At 35.8% G+C, this 18768-nt stretch overlaps 1 protein-coding gene across 2 annotated transcripts in view; it reads right to left on the bottom strand.

Moving 5' to 3' along the window:
* anchor (integral membrane protein GPR155 homolog anchor) overlaps positions 1-18768 on the bottom strand; it is a 300439-nt gene that overhangs the window by 25034 nt on the left and 256637 nt on the right. For both annotated transcript variants that reach the window (XM_081740041.1, XM_081740042.1), the window contains exons 10-12: positions 18371-18579; positions 16936-17075; positions 511-708 (exon numbers count right to left, since the gene is read on the bottom strand). In XM_081740041.1, coding sequence (XP_081596167.1) covers positions 511-708; positions 16936-17075; positions 18371-18579 — 547 coding nt within the window. The remainder of the gene's footprint in view (positions 1-510; positions 709-16935; positions 17076-18370; positions 18580-18768) is intronic.

The raw sequence follows: 18768 nt of genomic DNA, 5'->3' as shown, positions 1-18768 counted from the left end.
GCACTATTATTACTGAGGTCTATCTCTCACACTCTGCCCTGGAGAGAATAATTTTGTCTTCCTAACAGTTTACTTATGTACACAATGATTTTTTTTTTCAGAAAATTTATCGTCTTGCAATTACTCCTGTCCTTTAAACTTTCCGCAAGTGAATGAAGTATGAACAAATCCAAATCATATCTCCAGTAATTAAAATATGGTTCACACAAACGCTAGAATACTTCGATACGAATTCGATGTCCTACAAGAGTTTAGCATTATGCCTAACGAATACTGATTAATTTTAAATTTTTATGTGTTTTTAAACCACGAGAAAAAGAACTGGACGTTCTCCTCCTGCTCGTTTAGTGGCTCCACTATTTCTGATAGGCAAAAGAGCTAGATACTTTCTTCAGGCTGAATTTTAAACATAAATATGTCCAAATGCAGAGGATACTAAATGTCTCAAAAACTGTTAGATATGAAGCGAACACTACTTAAAATTTTACAATGGGATAGATTGATACCTACCTTCATTTACGTTTGGAGCCGAAGATTCAATCTTCTTTACACGTCGACTTAAACCAGAAGCACCATCTTGTGTAGTACTTGCAGTCACAACATCACTGTGGTCCTGACTGTCTCCTTTACTGACATCTTGTACGAGTAGCAAGTATCTTGCGTATCGTCGTCGATATCTCTCATGTAGTATGAGACAACCTACCGTAACTATGGAAAATAAATGTATTTCTACAATTATTTGTAAGTAAATACGCTTCATTCCAAAACGAATACACAACAGTTACCATAAACCGTGAGAACACCATTTAAATCTTGTTCCAATATCACTATATACATGTAGTTTCAAAAAAATTCAGTAAAAGAACTGACAGGTGTTTTCACGAACTTTTGTCAGTATAAATGTGTTAAGATTAATCTAATTAAATTCTTACAAATTAAAGATAAGATGTTAAAAAATAACGTTGTTTTCTCTCTCTCTGTATTTTATATATATATATATATATATATATATATATATATATATATATATATATATAAACAGTTAGAAATGTGACAGTATTACAATTACTCCGAGAAAGTCTCTTGTTCCCTCCAAATACCATATTAACGATTCCCCTGTAACACATTCTGCTAGTCATAATGCTCTTGGTATCATCTTTGATTCGAAACTCTCGTTCTCTGACCACATCTCAATAAATTAAGAAATCAACGCGTATGCTGGAGCTTCTTTACCGATTCACTGAACTACGCACTGTGACATCATTAGCAACATTCTATGGTATAAAACTGTAATAGCACCCAAGATCGAATACTGCTCTCCCATATGGGCCATGGCCGCACCTACACATCTCTCAAGATTTGAGTCTGTTCTCAATTTCTTTATTGTAATAGTACATTTTCGTGTTCCCGCACTTCGAATGTTAGCTGAGGAGGGAATTTTACGATATCTTAATATCCAGACGCCGAGAGTACGCAGAAATAACTTTGATCTGAAGTTTCTTCATAAGATAGTTAATGGGAAACTTAGATCAGAAACCCTACTTCAACACCTATCCTTACGTCTTCCTTCTCGCAAAACCCGGAATATCCACCTATTCATTCTTACACGTCCTAGGTTGACAATTATACAGAGGTCTCTTTTTCACAGAGTACCATATACTACTATAATAATCTAACTAGTGAAGTGGACATTCTTTCGAGCTACCCGGTGTTTGAAAGCGCAATAAAACGCATGCTGGCCAAATAATATTACTTGTGCACTCTGTTGATATTATTGATGTTGTTGTTATTATTTATTTTATTGTTTTTGCCCTTTTTTCTTTCTTTTTCTGCTCGTTAACATTTCCCCGTGTAAAATGGCAAAATTATGCTGTATGTGGGAATTTGTTCTATAAATATATAATGTGTGGGTGTATGTGTTTTTATTGATGCACACGACTAACACGTTGGAAATAATTACGGTCGTTTTCTACTATGTTCAGTATTCTCCTATATTGCTGTTAGAGAAGATGAAAGCACTAAACGAATATAATATTGTTTACAAACTTAAAAGATATATGAACAAAACAAACAATTTGTTACGGACACTTTTTTTTTATTATTATTATTATCTCCGTACCAGATTTTCTTGTTTTCTTTCTCAATGCCATGTAATGCTGGTTTTACATGGAGAGAACATTTCAAGTCCTGAGCATTGATATGTTATTGTTTTAAGATAAATTTATTTTTCTGTTCTCTTTAAATATGCATTAAGTTTGAAGCGAAATATTGTAAATGTTATTTCAATTTATTATTGTCGTGATTATTTTATGAATTTATTTATTACTAAGTTATTCAGTGAAATTAGTGAAGTTAAGGCTACAATTTCCTTGCATTTGTATGCACAATCTATATATCTTTTCTTTCTTTTCTGGAGATTAATATATATTTGGTCTAGGAATTAATTCGTGCGGTTGGTACGCACACATTGAAGCTGTAGTACAAACACAAAATACATAAATAGCCTAAGAAAAATATTGTCCATCGCTAGCCACCACTTTCGCCCATCTGTCAGGCAATGTACGGATTCCGTGGCGAAAGAAGTCCTCATCCTTGGAATCGATCCAGTCAGAGACCCATGTTTCGATATCTTCTGAAGAAGTAAACCGCTGTCCAATCAAATCGTTGTTCATGCAATCGAACAAGTAGTAGTCCGAAGGAGCAACGTCTGGTGAATACGGCGGGTGGGGTAAAACTTCCCATCCGACATTTTCTAAATAGGTTTTGACCGGTTTTGCGACATGTGGGCGAGCGTTATCATGTTGAACAATAAGTTTATCATGTTTGTTCTCCCATTCTGGTCGTGTTCTGGCCAGAGCTTGCTTCAAACGCATTAATTGTCGTCGATAACGTTCTCCATTCATAGTTTCACCCGGTTGCAGCAGCTCATAGTACACCACACCTTTCATATCCCACCATATGCACAGCATAACCTTTGCACAGTGAATATCTCGTTTTGGTTGTGATGGACCTGGTTCACCTGGTTTCACCCAGGCCTTTTTTCGTTTAGGGTTCTCGTAATGGATCCACTTCTCATCACCCGTAATAATTCGATGCAGAAACCCCTTTCTGCTCTGTCGTTGAAGCAGCAATTCGCAAATGGTTTTTCGTCTTTCAACGTCTCTGTCTTTCAATTCATGTGGAACCCAATGTGACATCTTTTGAATCATTCCCATGGCTTTCAAGCGTTTGGAGACTGTTGTTTGATCAACGCCTAATGCTGCTGCAAGTTGTTCCTGCGTTTGACACGAATCCTGCTCGAGCAATGCTGTCAATTCTTCGTCTTGAAATTTTTTTGGCTGTCCAGCTCGCTCTTGGTCTGCCAAGCCGAAATCACCACTTCTAAACCGTGCAAACCACTTCTGACACGTTCGCTCAGCTAGAGCATGGTCACCATACACTTCCACCAAAATACGATGACTTTCAGTCGCACTTTTCTGCATGTTAAAGTAATGCAGCAGGACACCCCGCAAAAACACTTTATCAGGCACAAATTGCGCCATGTTCACTTAACTACAAACTGGTGTTGACGCTTTAATCCACTGCCCTATACTACGAACGATACGCGATGACAGGGGTTTGCAACACATGTGTGGATACACGGAACTGTGGGACGCTCCGTTCGTTGCGCCATCTCTTGTCCACCCGCACGAATTAATTCCTAGACCAAATAGTTTTACAAGATGATTCAAGTTTGATTCAAAACATACTACATTTACACTAACAACTCGTTTCATACAGATTCTACCCAAAGTACTGTTATCAAAATGTTTTGATTGGATTCGCAATCATATTTATATTAATGTCTCCTATAGCAAATTAATTTATATGTTGATAGTAGCTAGAATCATCGCCTATTAAGAACAATTAGGCCTAATCTCATCGTACTTCTTGCTTACGTCTTCAACACTAAAATCCGTCCAGTCAAATGTCATAGTCAATTTTAAACAAACTTGGTACACATATTACTTACAGTCTGGAAAACATCCCCTAGCACGTCTAGGAGGAGGGTGAGGAGGATACGTATAAAAATGATCGAAAATGACCGATATTAGTATCAATCCATAATTTTCGGGATCTATGAGCTGACTGATGACAGTTCAAATGCCCTTTAAGTACAATTCCAGCTTCCCAGTGAAGGTAAGACCCTTTAGCACGCCTAGGAAAGTAGAATGGGTGATATAAAAATGATTGAAAACGCCCGATATAAATATCGAATTCGTTGTTTTTGAGGTCACTCAGATTAACAATGACCCTTCTGACGCCGTTTACATCCAAATTCAGCCCCCTTAGTACTCCTGAGGGAGGAAGGTGACGTGTAAAAATAATTAAAATGATCTATATTAGTATCGAATCCGACGTTTTTGGGGTCTCTAAGTTGATTAATGATATTTGGCGCCCTTTAATTCCAAAGTCAGCTTCCAGTTGGGATAAGACCCTCCACCACTCCTAGGGGGAGGAGAGAGGGACACATAAAATGATCGAAAACGACTGAGTGTAGAATCCACAGTTTTCATGGTTGTTCAAATAAATAGTGACACTCTCAACGCAGTTTAATTTTGATTTAACAGGATGTCTACTAAAATTCCAAAATGAAATTTCGTGATTTTTTCGTAACGTTTTCTTTACCAAACCATAAAACTGCGTACCATTCTCAAGAGCAAATTTGGGTGCGAATTAGACCGAATTTTTATGCATACGATAGAAGCGTGCTTTGTTTGCAATTTGGTAGTGACTAAAGCCGCTAATCGATATTTTTGGTGATGAATTTTGACCTTTTATAGAACAAACTTTTTCCAGTTTGTATTTATATTTGTAGATAAAAAAAAAAAAAAAAAAAATCGTGACCCAAAAGCTAAATTTCGTAACTTTTTCTTGACTTTCATGACCGTTTTCTGATTTCGTGACTTTCGTGACCGATAGACACCCTGTTTAAGTCTTCAATGACACCCGGGGTGGGGTGGGGTTGGAATGGTGACAAGCAAAATATATCGAGAACGACGACCCATCTTAGTATCGAATCATTAGGTTTCGGGATCGCTTAGATAAAGAATGACACTTCAGGTCCCATTTAAATTCAAGTTAAGCTTCCATTGGCACCGGGGAGAGAAGAAGGCGTGAAAGGTGTGTCAGGTAAAAATAATTGAAAATGACCGATATTAGTGTCGAATCCATAGTTTTCGGGCTCACTGAAATGAACAGTGACGTTCTCAATATTGTTTAAGTCATTCTTATTTATAGAACGAGGGAAGTGAAAAATAAAATGTCAAAAATGACTTAGATTCGTGTCAAATTCATAGTTTTCCGAGTCGGGAAAACATCTGACACAGTTGAAATGACTTTTGGAAGATAGACAGTACCCACTTCAAGCTGGGTATTTTAATCATATTAATGGTGATGTATGGTGAAATGGTGATGTATTCTGTAGGAGTAGGATGTTATAATATTTACGCCAAAAGTAGAGTATCTTCTGTATTTTTATCATTACACTTTCACTGAAATAAATATTCTAAGGGGAAGATGATATAAATATTCTCCATAAACTCTTTCTCTCTGTGCGAAGAACGGGCATTTCAATTAGTTTGAATGAATTCAAATATGGCGTCATGAAGATTGTATATCTTCATATGTCAGATAGATCGTAATGTATCACGAGTTGATTTCATATTTGAGTTGTAATTACGACATGCGTTATATCCACTCCGGCTATTGTCAAGATCCTGCGTGTATTAAATAATGAAATGTAATATAATAAAGGATTTATGATGTATAATGTTATTTACACATGAGTTAAATGCTGCAACGAAGTATTGAGAACAATACAAAGACATTAAGTTATATGAAATCCATGAACCTATGAATTGAGAGATGAACCTAACACAGTAATCAAGCAACATTCATATATTGATGCAAATAAATATGTTTCGAAATGACGATTGATCATGTTTTGGTTATTTTATCTTGTGGTCGTAATTTAGAGTTGTTTTAGATATTTTGGAACTGTTTTCCTCTATTGGGCCTCCTTCGCCCATTTCTGATCCTGCGACACAATGAAATCCGTACACTTGGAAACCTAGTGCAGCTAGTTTACACGAATCCAGTTTTACCGTTTACTGATTAAAAGATGCACCTTCACAGAAAGCAACGTTCTGAAGCTTGTCTCGAAGAAAGGAGTAATTCACAAATTAGAACAGTACATTACTAACATTGAATGTGGAGTACAAGTAAACTGTTCGATGCCCTGCAGAGTATTATGGAGCGATCTGGGGATGCAAGATGTGGAGTCAGGGTGAAGATAGGTGGATATGCATATCAGTCCTCTCGACCAAGTCCGATGGATTCGCTAACTACAACAATTATGGTTCACCAGATCTCCATTTAAATTGGGGTTGGATGAAAACTAACAAACCCGATTCCAGAAAATACAAAATGTCAAGCTAAAAAGGAAAAATAAGTATGGATCTTCTGTAGTAAAATATTACGGAGGTAAATAAGTTCCTAATCCGACCTCCCGGACATAACTATTATATAAGATCTTTAGCTGAGACAGAAACTAGGTAAGATTTTGATACAGACATATCAGTACAGAAAATTAAAATGTCTGGAAGAAATAGTTACGCGACAGGGCGGCTGATTATTTCCTATGGGACAATTTACAGCTTGGAACTGAATTCTTCTCTAGAAAGGGTCTTACCGACAGTTCCGAAGCTCAAATCTGTAAACAATAGATTGTAATGCATCATCATAAAGAAACAATAAGAATGTTAGTCATACGTAGAGGCGCGAGTTTTTCGCAGTGCGTGATAAAACGAAATGCGTCAGAATTAAGTAATTTTCAGTTTCTTGACCTTTCAGGAAATTTATTTTGTGTGTATTTTCATTGGTTTCCGTTGCGCGATAAAACGCGAAATTGGTAGTTTTGCGCGAAATTTCTAACAATATGCGAAATAAAGAGAAAATTTAAAAATACGTTTTCATTAATTTAAAAACGCTAGTTTTCCGCTGACAGAACGGTAGAATCTGGCATGAATGGTGCATTTTGGGTGATTCGGACACAGTAACAGAAAACATGTTGCGTGTTAGCTATCACCATCGCAGCTGGGTGGGGAGGAGCCGTTTTAATTAGCTAGCCAATGGCAACATTACAGACACCTTCTGTCTTCTGCTACTCAAGGTCAACCTCATAAAATACGTTGCCTGTCTTTGTCATCGGTGCTGGCGCCAAACTGAACGCGCCGTCACCTTTGTTTGAAAGTCTGCGTTTTAAAATGACATGCTGAAGTAGCTAATGTGTTCACTTGCGTCAATTTATTTCCTTGTGATTGTGCTGATCCGTAACATTTGTCCGTGATGGGGCAGCTGGAGATAAATATTCAGACTAGAGCAAATTTGTTCGGAAAAGATGGTTTTTATATTTCTGGGTCGTATATATTAATGTGTTGTTTGTGCAATAGTCGCGTTGAGTGGAAGAGGAAAGATAGCTGTGAGAAACATGTTAAATCTAAAGTCCACCTCAAAAACAAAGAAAAAAAAACCCGCAATTAAAATTTAAGGTCTCAATAGAAGAGAGTGTCGAATCACAAGCGAGCAGAGACGAAAAGGTTGATTTTATCTGCCAGACAAATGAAATGCTGTTGAAGGCCAATATAACAGTGGGGAAAGTAGACACAATCCTGCTTTTCGAGAGTGCATGAAGAAGTATATGCCAGATAAGTTTTATTTTATTTTATCAAAGGAAATACAGTAATTACTTGCATTGTTGACTGTAACCGTATTGCCGGAAATTTCGATAAAAATTTACGGAATGAATGGAATATTTTTGCAGATTATCTCCGAAAGTACTGAACCGATTTTGATGCATTTGTTGTATTAAATTACACACTGCTCAACATGTAATTTACTGAGAATGGTGAAAGAACCTTTAAATCGGTTTAGCTGTTTAAGAGGTATTAAACAATATAACAGTAAAATCCATAGTTTTTCTTTTCCTGTCCCCTTGTTTTACTCGTGATTTATTTTTTACACTTAAATTCCTAAAAATGGACTCACATCTAAGTTGCAAACCAAACATGGCTTTTTGTTAAAAGTAAAGGTAAAGCCTTGGCAATAGACAGTTGAAGAAATAAAAAGAAAGAAGGAAAACAACAATGTATCAATCTGTTATCTGGAAGTAGATAAATGTTTATACGATCATTGTTACTTATTCACTGCACGAGTATGAGTGTAATTATTGTTTATTTTTATTGCAGGATCTCGAAATCTGCCTTCAGCTGATTAACAAAAGAAAGAATAGTTGCCCAGAGTTGTCCAAGATACTGAAAACCCTATCAGGGTCCCTTCGTGGGGAAAAAGTAGCAGTAATGTGCGGTGAGACCACTGACCGCAAAATAAGAACTGTCTTTGCAGTTTTGGCCCGTACTATGGAGGAAATATTGGAGCAAGAGTGTTTTTTGGTTAGTGTTACTTTTTTGGATGCAGTTAGTGCAATCACATGTTCTCAAGTGATAACAGACACACTGCACTAAAACAGCATTGAGTATGAGAACATTCTTGGTTTTGTCTCGGACAGTTCACGTTATATGTGCAAGTGCTTCGACACGTTATCTGTGATAATTGGAACATACATGGTTCATGTACAGTGTCGGTCACATAAAGTAAAATTGATTGGAGATATCTGGCACAGCACTTTGAAGAATTTAATATTTTGTGTGCAAAATGAAAAACGCATTTTTGAGCGCAAGGAAACTCAAAAGCAAGTACTAGAGTTTTCTTAAAGATATGTAACCTGATCTTGAACACAAGTTGTTTCCCGAGTCTGTTCTGACTAGGTGGAAAGTTGGTTCCATGCTGTGCAGTATTTAGACAAATACTTAGAACCACTAGATCAGTTACTTTCAAAATGTGACGATCTAAATTCTCAAGCTAAAACCTCAAAAGTGATTTCAAAGACAAAAAGCTAATTTTGAAGGCTCAGCTAAGTTTTGTTAGTGATAATTGTGGTGACCTGAGACGGACGAATCTTAGACAGCACATCTGTTGAGTAGTCGTCTTGACAGACTCAGTGCTCGATTGAAAGTTTTGCGGCAGGCCTTTTTGGTGAAAAAACTAAATCATATTTACGTTTGTTACCAAGTGAAAAGAGTGCTAGTGTTAAATGTGACTTTAAAAAATATGCAGAAAGATCATTCTTGAAGCTTTCTTCCCAAAGAAAAAACTCTCAAACTACAGAAATATATGACGCTTTGGGAAAGCTATTTGATCCTTCTGTAATTGCATGTAGTAGTGAACCAGACATTGTTGCGTTAAGGAAGTTTTTCAAAGCTTTTCCTTCCTTTATAAAAATGCAAGCATCTGATTATGAAGTACCGTATTTGGAGGTTTACAAAGTGGCCTATGAATCCTTGACAAGTGATTCGTCTGGAAAGTTCAGTGTAGTGAATGTTTTGAATGGTCAACAGTTCCGAAGTGATGAATGTTTGAAGTTTGTTACACTCGTGTGGCTTCCAACAAGGAATGCCAATGTGATATGTTTTTTCCAAGTATGGACTGGTGATAAGTGAAAAACGTATAACAATGAAGGAGGAAAATATGGAAACATGTAACATGTTTAATGCTTCAATGTAACTGGTGCTTATGTGTTTTCGGAAGACAGCAAAACTTTCCTACTCAAAGTAAATTTAGTTACTGATTTTCCTTCAGTTTGATTAAAAGATACATATATAATTTTCTGTAAGTGAAATTTATCATATCAAGTGAAATATTTTGTGTTAGTTTATTTTGATTTCAGGTAATTCATGGTTTATTTCTGTAGTGATCAATGAATGACAGGAACAACTGTAAAAATGTCACGGAATATATTTCGAACAGGAGCTACAAAATGCAAAATTTTTGGAAAATGCGAGAAAACACGAAATATGAAAAACGAAACACGAAATTTTCAAATTCTTAGTGCGAAAAATTCGTGCCTCTAGTTATACGTGTACATAAACCAATGAAAGACTGCATGAAAGAAACCTTTTAAGAACGAAACGAACTTAAGGCAAGATAAAGGAATGAGAAACATTCCGACCGACATCGACAAAGAAAGCTTACCGTAATTGCGGGCTACTTGAACCCTTAAGGGGCTACTTGGACCCATATCAAAAACTCGTTTAAAGTCCCATATACAATGCAATATTGGATGAGTTCAGATTAGATCCATTAGATGGGATTATAATGCAGGCGTACACACATTGAAACTAGTTCTGTGGTAGGCTACGAACGAGCAGCATTGGTGAGGAAGGTCGTTGACGAAAAGAGTATATTTATTGACCGCCAAACTTTTATGTGTGGACATTATTTGCAAGGAAGTGGAACCAATGCTAAGTAAACACATAAGTAGTTACATGTAGGTTAATGAAACTGACATGGTAAACTTTCTCATATACAGTAAGATGTGTGCGTAATTGCATTATTTATGAAGTGTGTGCACATGACCTGGAAAACATGGATATTTTGTCCCACCCCATCCTTTGTTATCTTTATCAATGAAAAATAAAGGTCTGTTGTCACGTGTCACAAAGTAAGGACTTTTCATTTTTTCCTTAAGCATACCGGTACAAAATGGTATATCAATATAAAAGATTGCTGGAGGTCGAAAATATGCTAATTTTTCATAACAGCTTGAAGAATGTCAATTCAGTCGGGGAAAATGTCGCAAAAAGAAACAGAAGCTCACTTCAAAATGAGTCGTTCCACCATAGAAAGAAGTTTAAGAACAGATCAAGGCAAAATCCGGGCAATCTGAAAGTGTTCACTGAAGAAGAAGAATTAGCCTTCGCTAGTCATCTTGATAAAGTTTGTGATTTCGGATTCCTCGTTGATTAACCTGATTTCAGATTTATTGTGAAGTCCTATTTAGCCATGCATCTGAGAACTGTCATTGCTTTCTAAGACAATCTTCCCAGTCGAGATTGGGTGAAGTTATTTTAGAAACTGCTCCTCCAGTCAACGACTAGATTCGCTGCTAATATAGATAGGGTTCGTGCAGCTGTAGAAGAAAACGTAATCAGTCATTATATTTGATAGTACCTCTTAAGATGTTCTCTTTGTGGTTTGCAGTAAATAAAAAGTGTTGTTCTTGGAACACCTACGTCGTACTTAGTCTCAGAGCAGATTTCAATGGTTTTCTGTAGGAAAATATGGGGGTGGGTTCAAGTAGCCCGAACGCGAGTCTTACTTGGACCCATTTTTTACAATAATCGCCTGTGCTTTGTTTTCAATATATGTAACTAAAACTGTCCTCGATATGTACAATAAAGCCTGTAGTTCCACTTCATATGGGTTATGACAATAACTTTCAAGTTTTCGTGGATGAAAACACACGGAAAGAACGAATGTATTGCGAAATTGGGTCCAAGTAGCCCGCATCTACGGTACTTCACGTACATAGTGGGTTCGATAAATGAACATAGCCCCTATATATATATATATATATATATATATATATATATATATATATATATTCTACACCTGATAAACATTAAACAAGTAGAAATATAACAACAACAGTAATTCATAGATTTCCAGGAAGTCTATGATTTGATTGAAAGAAATATAATATTCAATACCTTGAAAAAATCCGGAACTCCTAAGATTATAAGATTTGGCAGCGTGTTTAGTAAAAGCTAGTAGCGAAAAAGAAAACCGACTAAATCATTCAGAATCGTAACAGTACGATGTAAGGTGATAACCTATTCCCGTTATTCTTAACTTAGCTTTCTAATATCCAGTCAGGGAAAAAAGATTAGTTGGTTGTTTGGAGTTCAACGTTCCTGACCAGTACCAAGCCTATGTAACATGGGATCTGAACTACATATATGCCCACAGCAATCGAAGAGAGGCTCCCGTAACAGAGAAAAGCAATAAAAATCTTTCAGTTTAACGTTCCACGTTTATGCCTTTTAGGCTAATGGAGAGATTATTAAAACAAGTGAATGATGGAAGAATTGGTGGAATGATAATGTGGGTAGAAAATCATTCAGTTTAACGTACCACGATTATACATTTTAGGCTAAGTAAAACGACGATTAAGGCAAATGAATTATTATGAAAGAGTTCGTAGAATGGGAAAAGGAGTACCCCGAGAAAACCCACGGGTACGATATTATCCACACCACAAACTTCTTGCCGGGGATCGAACTACAGAGCCCACGTAAGCACTCTACCACTGAGCCCCCTACGAAAATGAACATAGAACTAGCACATTGAATGAGCTGACTTAATTCAAGATACGTTAAGATATCGGTCAGGAAATGATTACACAACAAAAGAGATTAAGTATTTTAAGACAAGTAGAAACTATATTCACAGAAGGAAAGAAATAATGTAATAAAACACGCACACACAATGTAGAGAAGATGAATAAATTCTAATACCGAGGGAAGACACATTACCTCTCAACTATATATATAAACAAGACTACTCATTAGGAATGCGTTTCAACTATATTCTATAAAATCACATTATTGATCAACAATGGTAAATGGTTGCTAAGTTCCTATTTTTTGGAGTATTAATTTTTCTATCGTACATTAATAGTTTTAGCAAAACTGTCTTGAGACACTTCAAAATTATATTTTCTCCATCGTAAAATCACAGGAACTAATTACTCATACGAAAGTAGAAGCATTCTACTACAAAGAATTTATGAATCCACTTTGCACAAATGAATGGTCTTGTATCAAGTGAAAACCTGGACTCAATCAATTACAAAGAACCAACACGACAAAGTACTATTGGAGTGAATCCTACGAAAATTATTCTATTCTTTGAGATATGCTGTTACATCTGTATTCAGCCAGAAGTAGGAGTGACATTAAATATCTTTTTCATCTCTTGGTAGTAACTATTTTCATCCTGTGCCTATAGCCATCTTGACCAGTTATTTTCTAGCAGGGAGAAGCCCTGAACTCGCATACGATCTGGAAAGTTTAAACCTGTAAATTTTGAACTAATGTAATATGTTATGGAAGTTTACAAGATCTTATATTTGAGCGAAAACTACTAACGACTAAATCTTCATAATCAGATATTTCAGTGTAAGTAACCAGTTAACAATTATATTAGTTCATATAGTGAAACGTATTGCTCCTTGTACGAATTTAGTTAGTTGATCTTTGTATGATTAATATTGGTCGATGAAACAGTTTAATTTTTAATCAATTGAAGATTCTTGTTTAGTAAGTTACAAATTCAAACTTACTTGATATCTATCAACTTATTCTCCCTCAACTAACAGATGCCAATGATATTTTGTAGAAATTATCAAGTGGCAAGTGGCCAGTTGCAAGTGGCTCGACATCGAAATGCACGTCAGATCCACAAAGGACTACATACGATGTGTGGTGACAGTTGTCACTCTGCCTTATGGGACGGTTGTAAGATGAATTGCAACATTCGAGGCGGGGCGCCAGTCAGCAAACAAACAACACGTTGGAGCGCGGTAGTTGAGTAGCTACAGATCATCATCATGTGGAAGCACTGCAAACATTACTCGAAATTGATCAGCGATGAATGAGTAGTGAACCGGCTAATGAACTGAGTATTTCATCTACGTCGTGTAGCACATGCTAACACACGATCTCAGGGTACATAAGATTGCAGCCAGATGAGTATCGTGTGTCTTTATGGAGGTGCAAAAGTGGCATAGATGGGAATGTACACGTTTATACCTTGAACGTTACGCAAAAAAGGTGTTACTTTCTGCACCACATTATTGCAATTGACGAAACGTGGGGGAAATCCTACGAACCTGAACTGCAACGCCAGTCCAGTGAATGGTGCCATCCGGCGTCCCAACGTCCAGAAAAAGTCAAACAAGAGCCAGCAAGCGTTAAGCTCACGATGATGTTCTAAGGCATTCTCTCGCACCTGAGTAACCATTTGCAGCCAGCGTTGCAACGCGAACGACCAAATCTGCAGTCTGGACAAATTCTGCTTCATGACAACGTCAGATGTCATGCAGTACAGACTCTCTTACGATGATGGGATTGAGAGATACTGGAGCACTCACCATATTCCCTGGATATGAACCCCTACAGGTTTGATTTGCTCCTCAAAATGAAAGAACCCGTTCAGGGACAACGTCTCTGTAATATTCCTACCACTGTTTGTGCTTTAAGGTGCTCTCTCGAAACAGTCTCACAAACTATTTTCAACGGTATTCAGCATTTGCCAGATATCTGGAAATTTGTTCACCAGGAAGGCAGAGACTGTATCAAGGAAACGTAACCATGTTCCCATGAGTAATTTTCATTTCTCACCACTTCAATCTAAATGGCCCTCAAAGAAGATACAGAGAACAACTATTCATTGGACGAGAACATTCAGCCACAAGAGAACATTAATGAAGTAATATTTATTCCAATGTTCTCTCAGGCAAAGCTGGAATGAATAATTTCAGATATAATATCCCGATTAACGATTAAACTCTTATGAGTTTAAAATTCTAGCGTATCAAGAGCCGGTCAAAAACATTTGGATAAAATATTAGATAACTGGTCTTTTCCAATACTTTTAGCTAACAATAAATATCCAAAAATACACCCCTCATATTGCTTGATTTGATTTGAGTTTTAGTTTAGAGTTTCTTTCAGCAGCGAGGTTATATGAGACGTGGACCTACAGCTTAACGTCTGATCCGAACCACATGAGCTCCCGCCGGGAATCGAATCCGAGTCTCCTACGTCAAAGGCGCGTCCACTAACTGCTTAGCCACGAAGGAGCTCCTCTCATATAGCAATGTCATTTCTGAACTGTTAAAGGATCATCTACTCTTGTTCAGATTTAAATCGAGCATGTAATATTGATCGAGTTCTCTTAAGTTTAGAGCGTTTTTAACACATCGGGGGCTTTTCCATTTTAAATCTGTTGCTTTAGGAATAGCTTCGGGATCATTTATATTATCAAAAATAATGACAATTGTTATATCCTATAAAGAAAAAAGGGATAGAATGTTTTCTGGGTGGTGTAGTGGTTTATAGCAGTGATACTGGGTATCAAAAGGTTATTAAGTAAGATATTAGATATTTTTTATGATATAAAACAGTTTTCTCTTAAACGAAATTTCCAAACAGTTAATAAGTAATCTGTAAAACTGGATTCTATAACTCCTAAAATAGAGCAACCGAACGAAATGCGTTAGGTTTTGCATATCTTCTGCATCTGTTTTAATTGAGATACCTATTTCGGCCGGGATCTACCTACCAACCGAACGGCCCAAATTTGATTCCCAATGGGGGAAGGATTATTTCCCACTTTCTCTTGTTCCAAACCGGCTCAGGGTTTACTTAGCCTCTGTAAAATGGATACCAGAATGTAAAGGTGGCCCGGATGCACATTATTTTTTTTTTGCCTGTTTACGTAACTACATATTACTTCCGCTACCTTCTTGAAGTTTTCCCTCCACATTCCCCGTGGTCCTCTTCAGCTTGTCCTGAATGCTTTTGCTGAAATATTAAAATGTTTTATTTTAAAGTATCCAATTTTTGATGTCCTCTTAACCCTTAGCACTGAAATGAGTCTAGCTCCTCCTGGTGCCAAATCGCACAATGACGAGCTACACTCTTCATAAAATTTAAACTATTGTAGCATCACGTAGGGTTACTATATTGATGTTTTAAAAGTTATATAATGATAAACCATCTATAATATACTTTTATAACTTATACTTCAATTCTCAGAATTCAGAAAATAAATCGCAGTGGAAGGGGTTAAATACACTAATGACGATATCAGTAGCTGGACAGACGATAACTATAGTAATTATAAATTACAAGTAATTATAAATTCACAACATGGAAGCATTTATCAAGCTATGTCACTACATTATATTCGTCTTTTTCGTGCTCTGTAAAAGCGACACAGAGTTTACGGACTTGTATACATTCGGCAAAAAATTTTAAAATATGTAAGTAATATTCTATTTTATCTGGCAGCACAAGATAGACTTATCACAAGATTTTCTTCTATTGTACCTTCCATACTACGTTTGTTATTAACAATAGTTTTAGATCTGTACTATTTATATTTATATGCATTACATTATATGTGAAGACGGATTGTTTTATAATTTCAAACTTAAATTATTATTTAATACATCTGCATTTATTGTTATTCAGTGTCATGAACGGTATGTAATAATTTAAAACATTCCATTGATATCTAAACAGATCTTATAAAACATCAGCCAGAGTGATCTGCTATAAATGAGCTCTAAAAATACTGATACAACAAGAATTTAAAGTGGAAATTTTAACTAAAAAATAAAATCTCAATTTAACGTCCCACAGTTACTCCCTATAGTTTAAAGGACATGGATGATAAATGCATGTAAGATTACGGAAGAACCGGTAAAGCAATAAAATGGAAGAGATTGGAATAACTGTGACAAGACCCATGGACATGATGCTATCCATCACAAACTCACATGGGCTTACTCAGAAGTAAGTGTTTTATCACAGGATCACTATTTCCTCAACTTACAAACAGAAAAGCACCTGAAACTGAAATAAACCTAAGCTTCAACTCACAAAATAAAACATTTCAAAATGTTCAATATACTCACACAAATAAAACTTAATATATCAATTAAAATATAGATACTTACAAGAACTCGATATCTAATTTTAAACAAACAAACAAAAAAGAATTATTTTTCCTTTCTCAGTGACTTGTTTAGTGTCACAATACCTTACATAAAAAATGAACACACACACACTTATGGATTTCAACCTAAAATATCTTTAATCCTTGAAATAATTAGGTGTCATAACACAAGTATGAGTTATATCATTTTATACATTCTGCTTATGAGCATTCACTACTTACATAAACGATAGTCTTCAGAGAACTTACCTATGAAACAAAAGACTAAAACTAGAACCGTGACAATGGCTTGGGTTTCTCCATACTGGAAGTTTGGATCTGTCTTCCCTAGTAGGTCTGTTTCATGATGAACCGCAAACAGTAAAACTACTACCAATATAGTAGGAATACTGTAAATAATAGTAAAACAAAACGATATAAATTTTTCTTTATACACAAGCTTATTCACTAAAATAAATAAATAAATACATAAATAAATGTTAGTTTTGAATTTGATACGCTCCTGTCACTTCTAAATAGACAAAAACACTAAAAATTTGTACAACGAAAACACCAACACGAGGAAATAGTTCCACATACACTGCCATATCAACAGATGAAAGTGTTGCCAATTTAACAATTTTACAATTTAACATAAAGTTGTATTTTTAAAATAACACCTTATCAGATTACTACATATTTCGAATGTACATGAAAATTAACATGTACATGTTACTTACACTACATTTATTATTCGATGTTGCAAACTAAGAACGCTATAGTATCACAAACATCCGAATTTTGGAAGCTTCCAATACAGTGATAACGCAACTGATACGTACGGGGCATGCGATTCAAACTACCTAATGTTGAATAATATGATCATGATATGATGTATTTCGAATAAGTAGCAACAAAATTTCAAGGAATTGAAAATTTGACTTTGTAAAAAGGCTTTATTTCGAAAAGCTGCTTAGGTAAGTATCACATTTAAGCACTTATATGGTTTCCAATAGAAAAAAAAAATGTCATTTATAGCAATCTGATATCTCAAATCGTTCCGGAGAATGATAAGATTATTAAAGTTCGAAACATAGCTCTTTGCTAAAGCACACAGTGATCGTATATGGCAAATGAAGAGTAAAAATTTAACATTTGAAATCATACGCAAAGAAAAAAATTCTAATTATTTTAAAAATATTATTATTTGTATTTCAATTTTTTAAAACAATTGACAATTTCATCAACCTGCAATATTTTTCCAGACATTGGCTCAATCACTTGTTAAGAATTTATAAGGTTTTGTCAACATAAACGTGAATTGCATTATTATTTCTAGTATTACAAACAGTATAATCTTGAGTTGAGTTTTGAGTTTAGCGTCCCTTTCAGCAACGAGGCTATATGAGACGTGGACCTCCTGAATAACGTGGAATTCGAACCACATAAGCTCCCTTTGGGAATCGATCCCGGGTTTCCAACGACAAATGCGTGTATGCTAGCCGCTTAGCCACGAACAAGCTCTAAAATATAATATTTTTATTACCAAGTTCTCATCACTAATCTCTGAAAAATTACTACAGGGAAGACAGTCGAAACTGCTGAGCGCTTTTTAAAATTCGGAGCAAATAATAATGTTAGTAAAATAATAAACAAATTCGTGATACAAGACTGCGTAGTTTATTCCATTGTTATATGTACTTACCCCCAACCTAGTACCACAAAAATAGGTTTCAATTTCAACACAAAACACAGGCTGCGTGACTGGAGAAACAGAAGAGTGATGGCTAGAAATGATGTCCAAATTCTGCTACTGTAAACACCAAGCGCAAAAACTGCGAACTGAACATATAATTTCCATTTTACTCCGCAACTCAATTTAGACCACAAAATAGCGCCTACGCAACCAATTAACTGGAATGAAATTGATGTGCTGAATCAGAATTGTTATTATTATTATTATTTGCAAATTTTATGTTAAATTTATATTTATTTTCGACATGTACAGTCCGCAGCAAAAACCCTGCAACATGTGATTGTTTATTGTGAAACAACGCCTAACATCGCAGAGAATCAACATAACGTCTAAGTGGCATGAATCAC

Source organism: Thermobia domestica, chromosome 15, assembly GCF_964235325.1.
Source record: "Thermobia domestica chromosome 15, izTheDome1.hap1.1, whole genome shotgun sequence".
NCBI classification, from domain to species: Eukaryota; Metazoa; Arthropoda; class Insecta; order Zygentoma; family Lepismatidae; genus Thermobia; species Thermobia domestica.
Note: the sequence above shows the minus strand (reverse complement) of the source record. Positions and strands in the feature narration are given on the sequence as shown.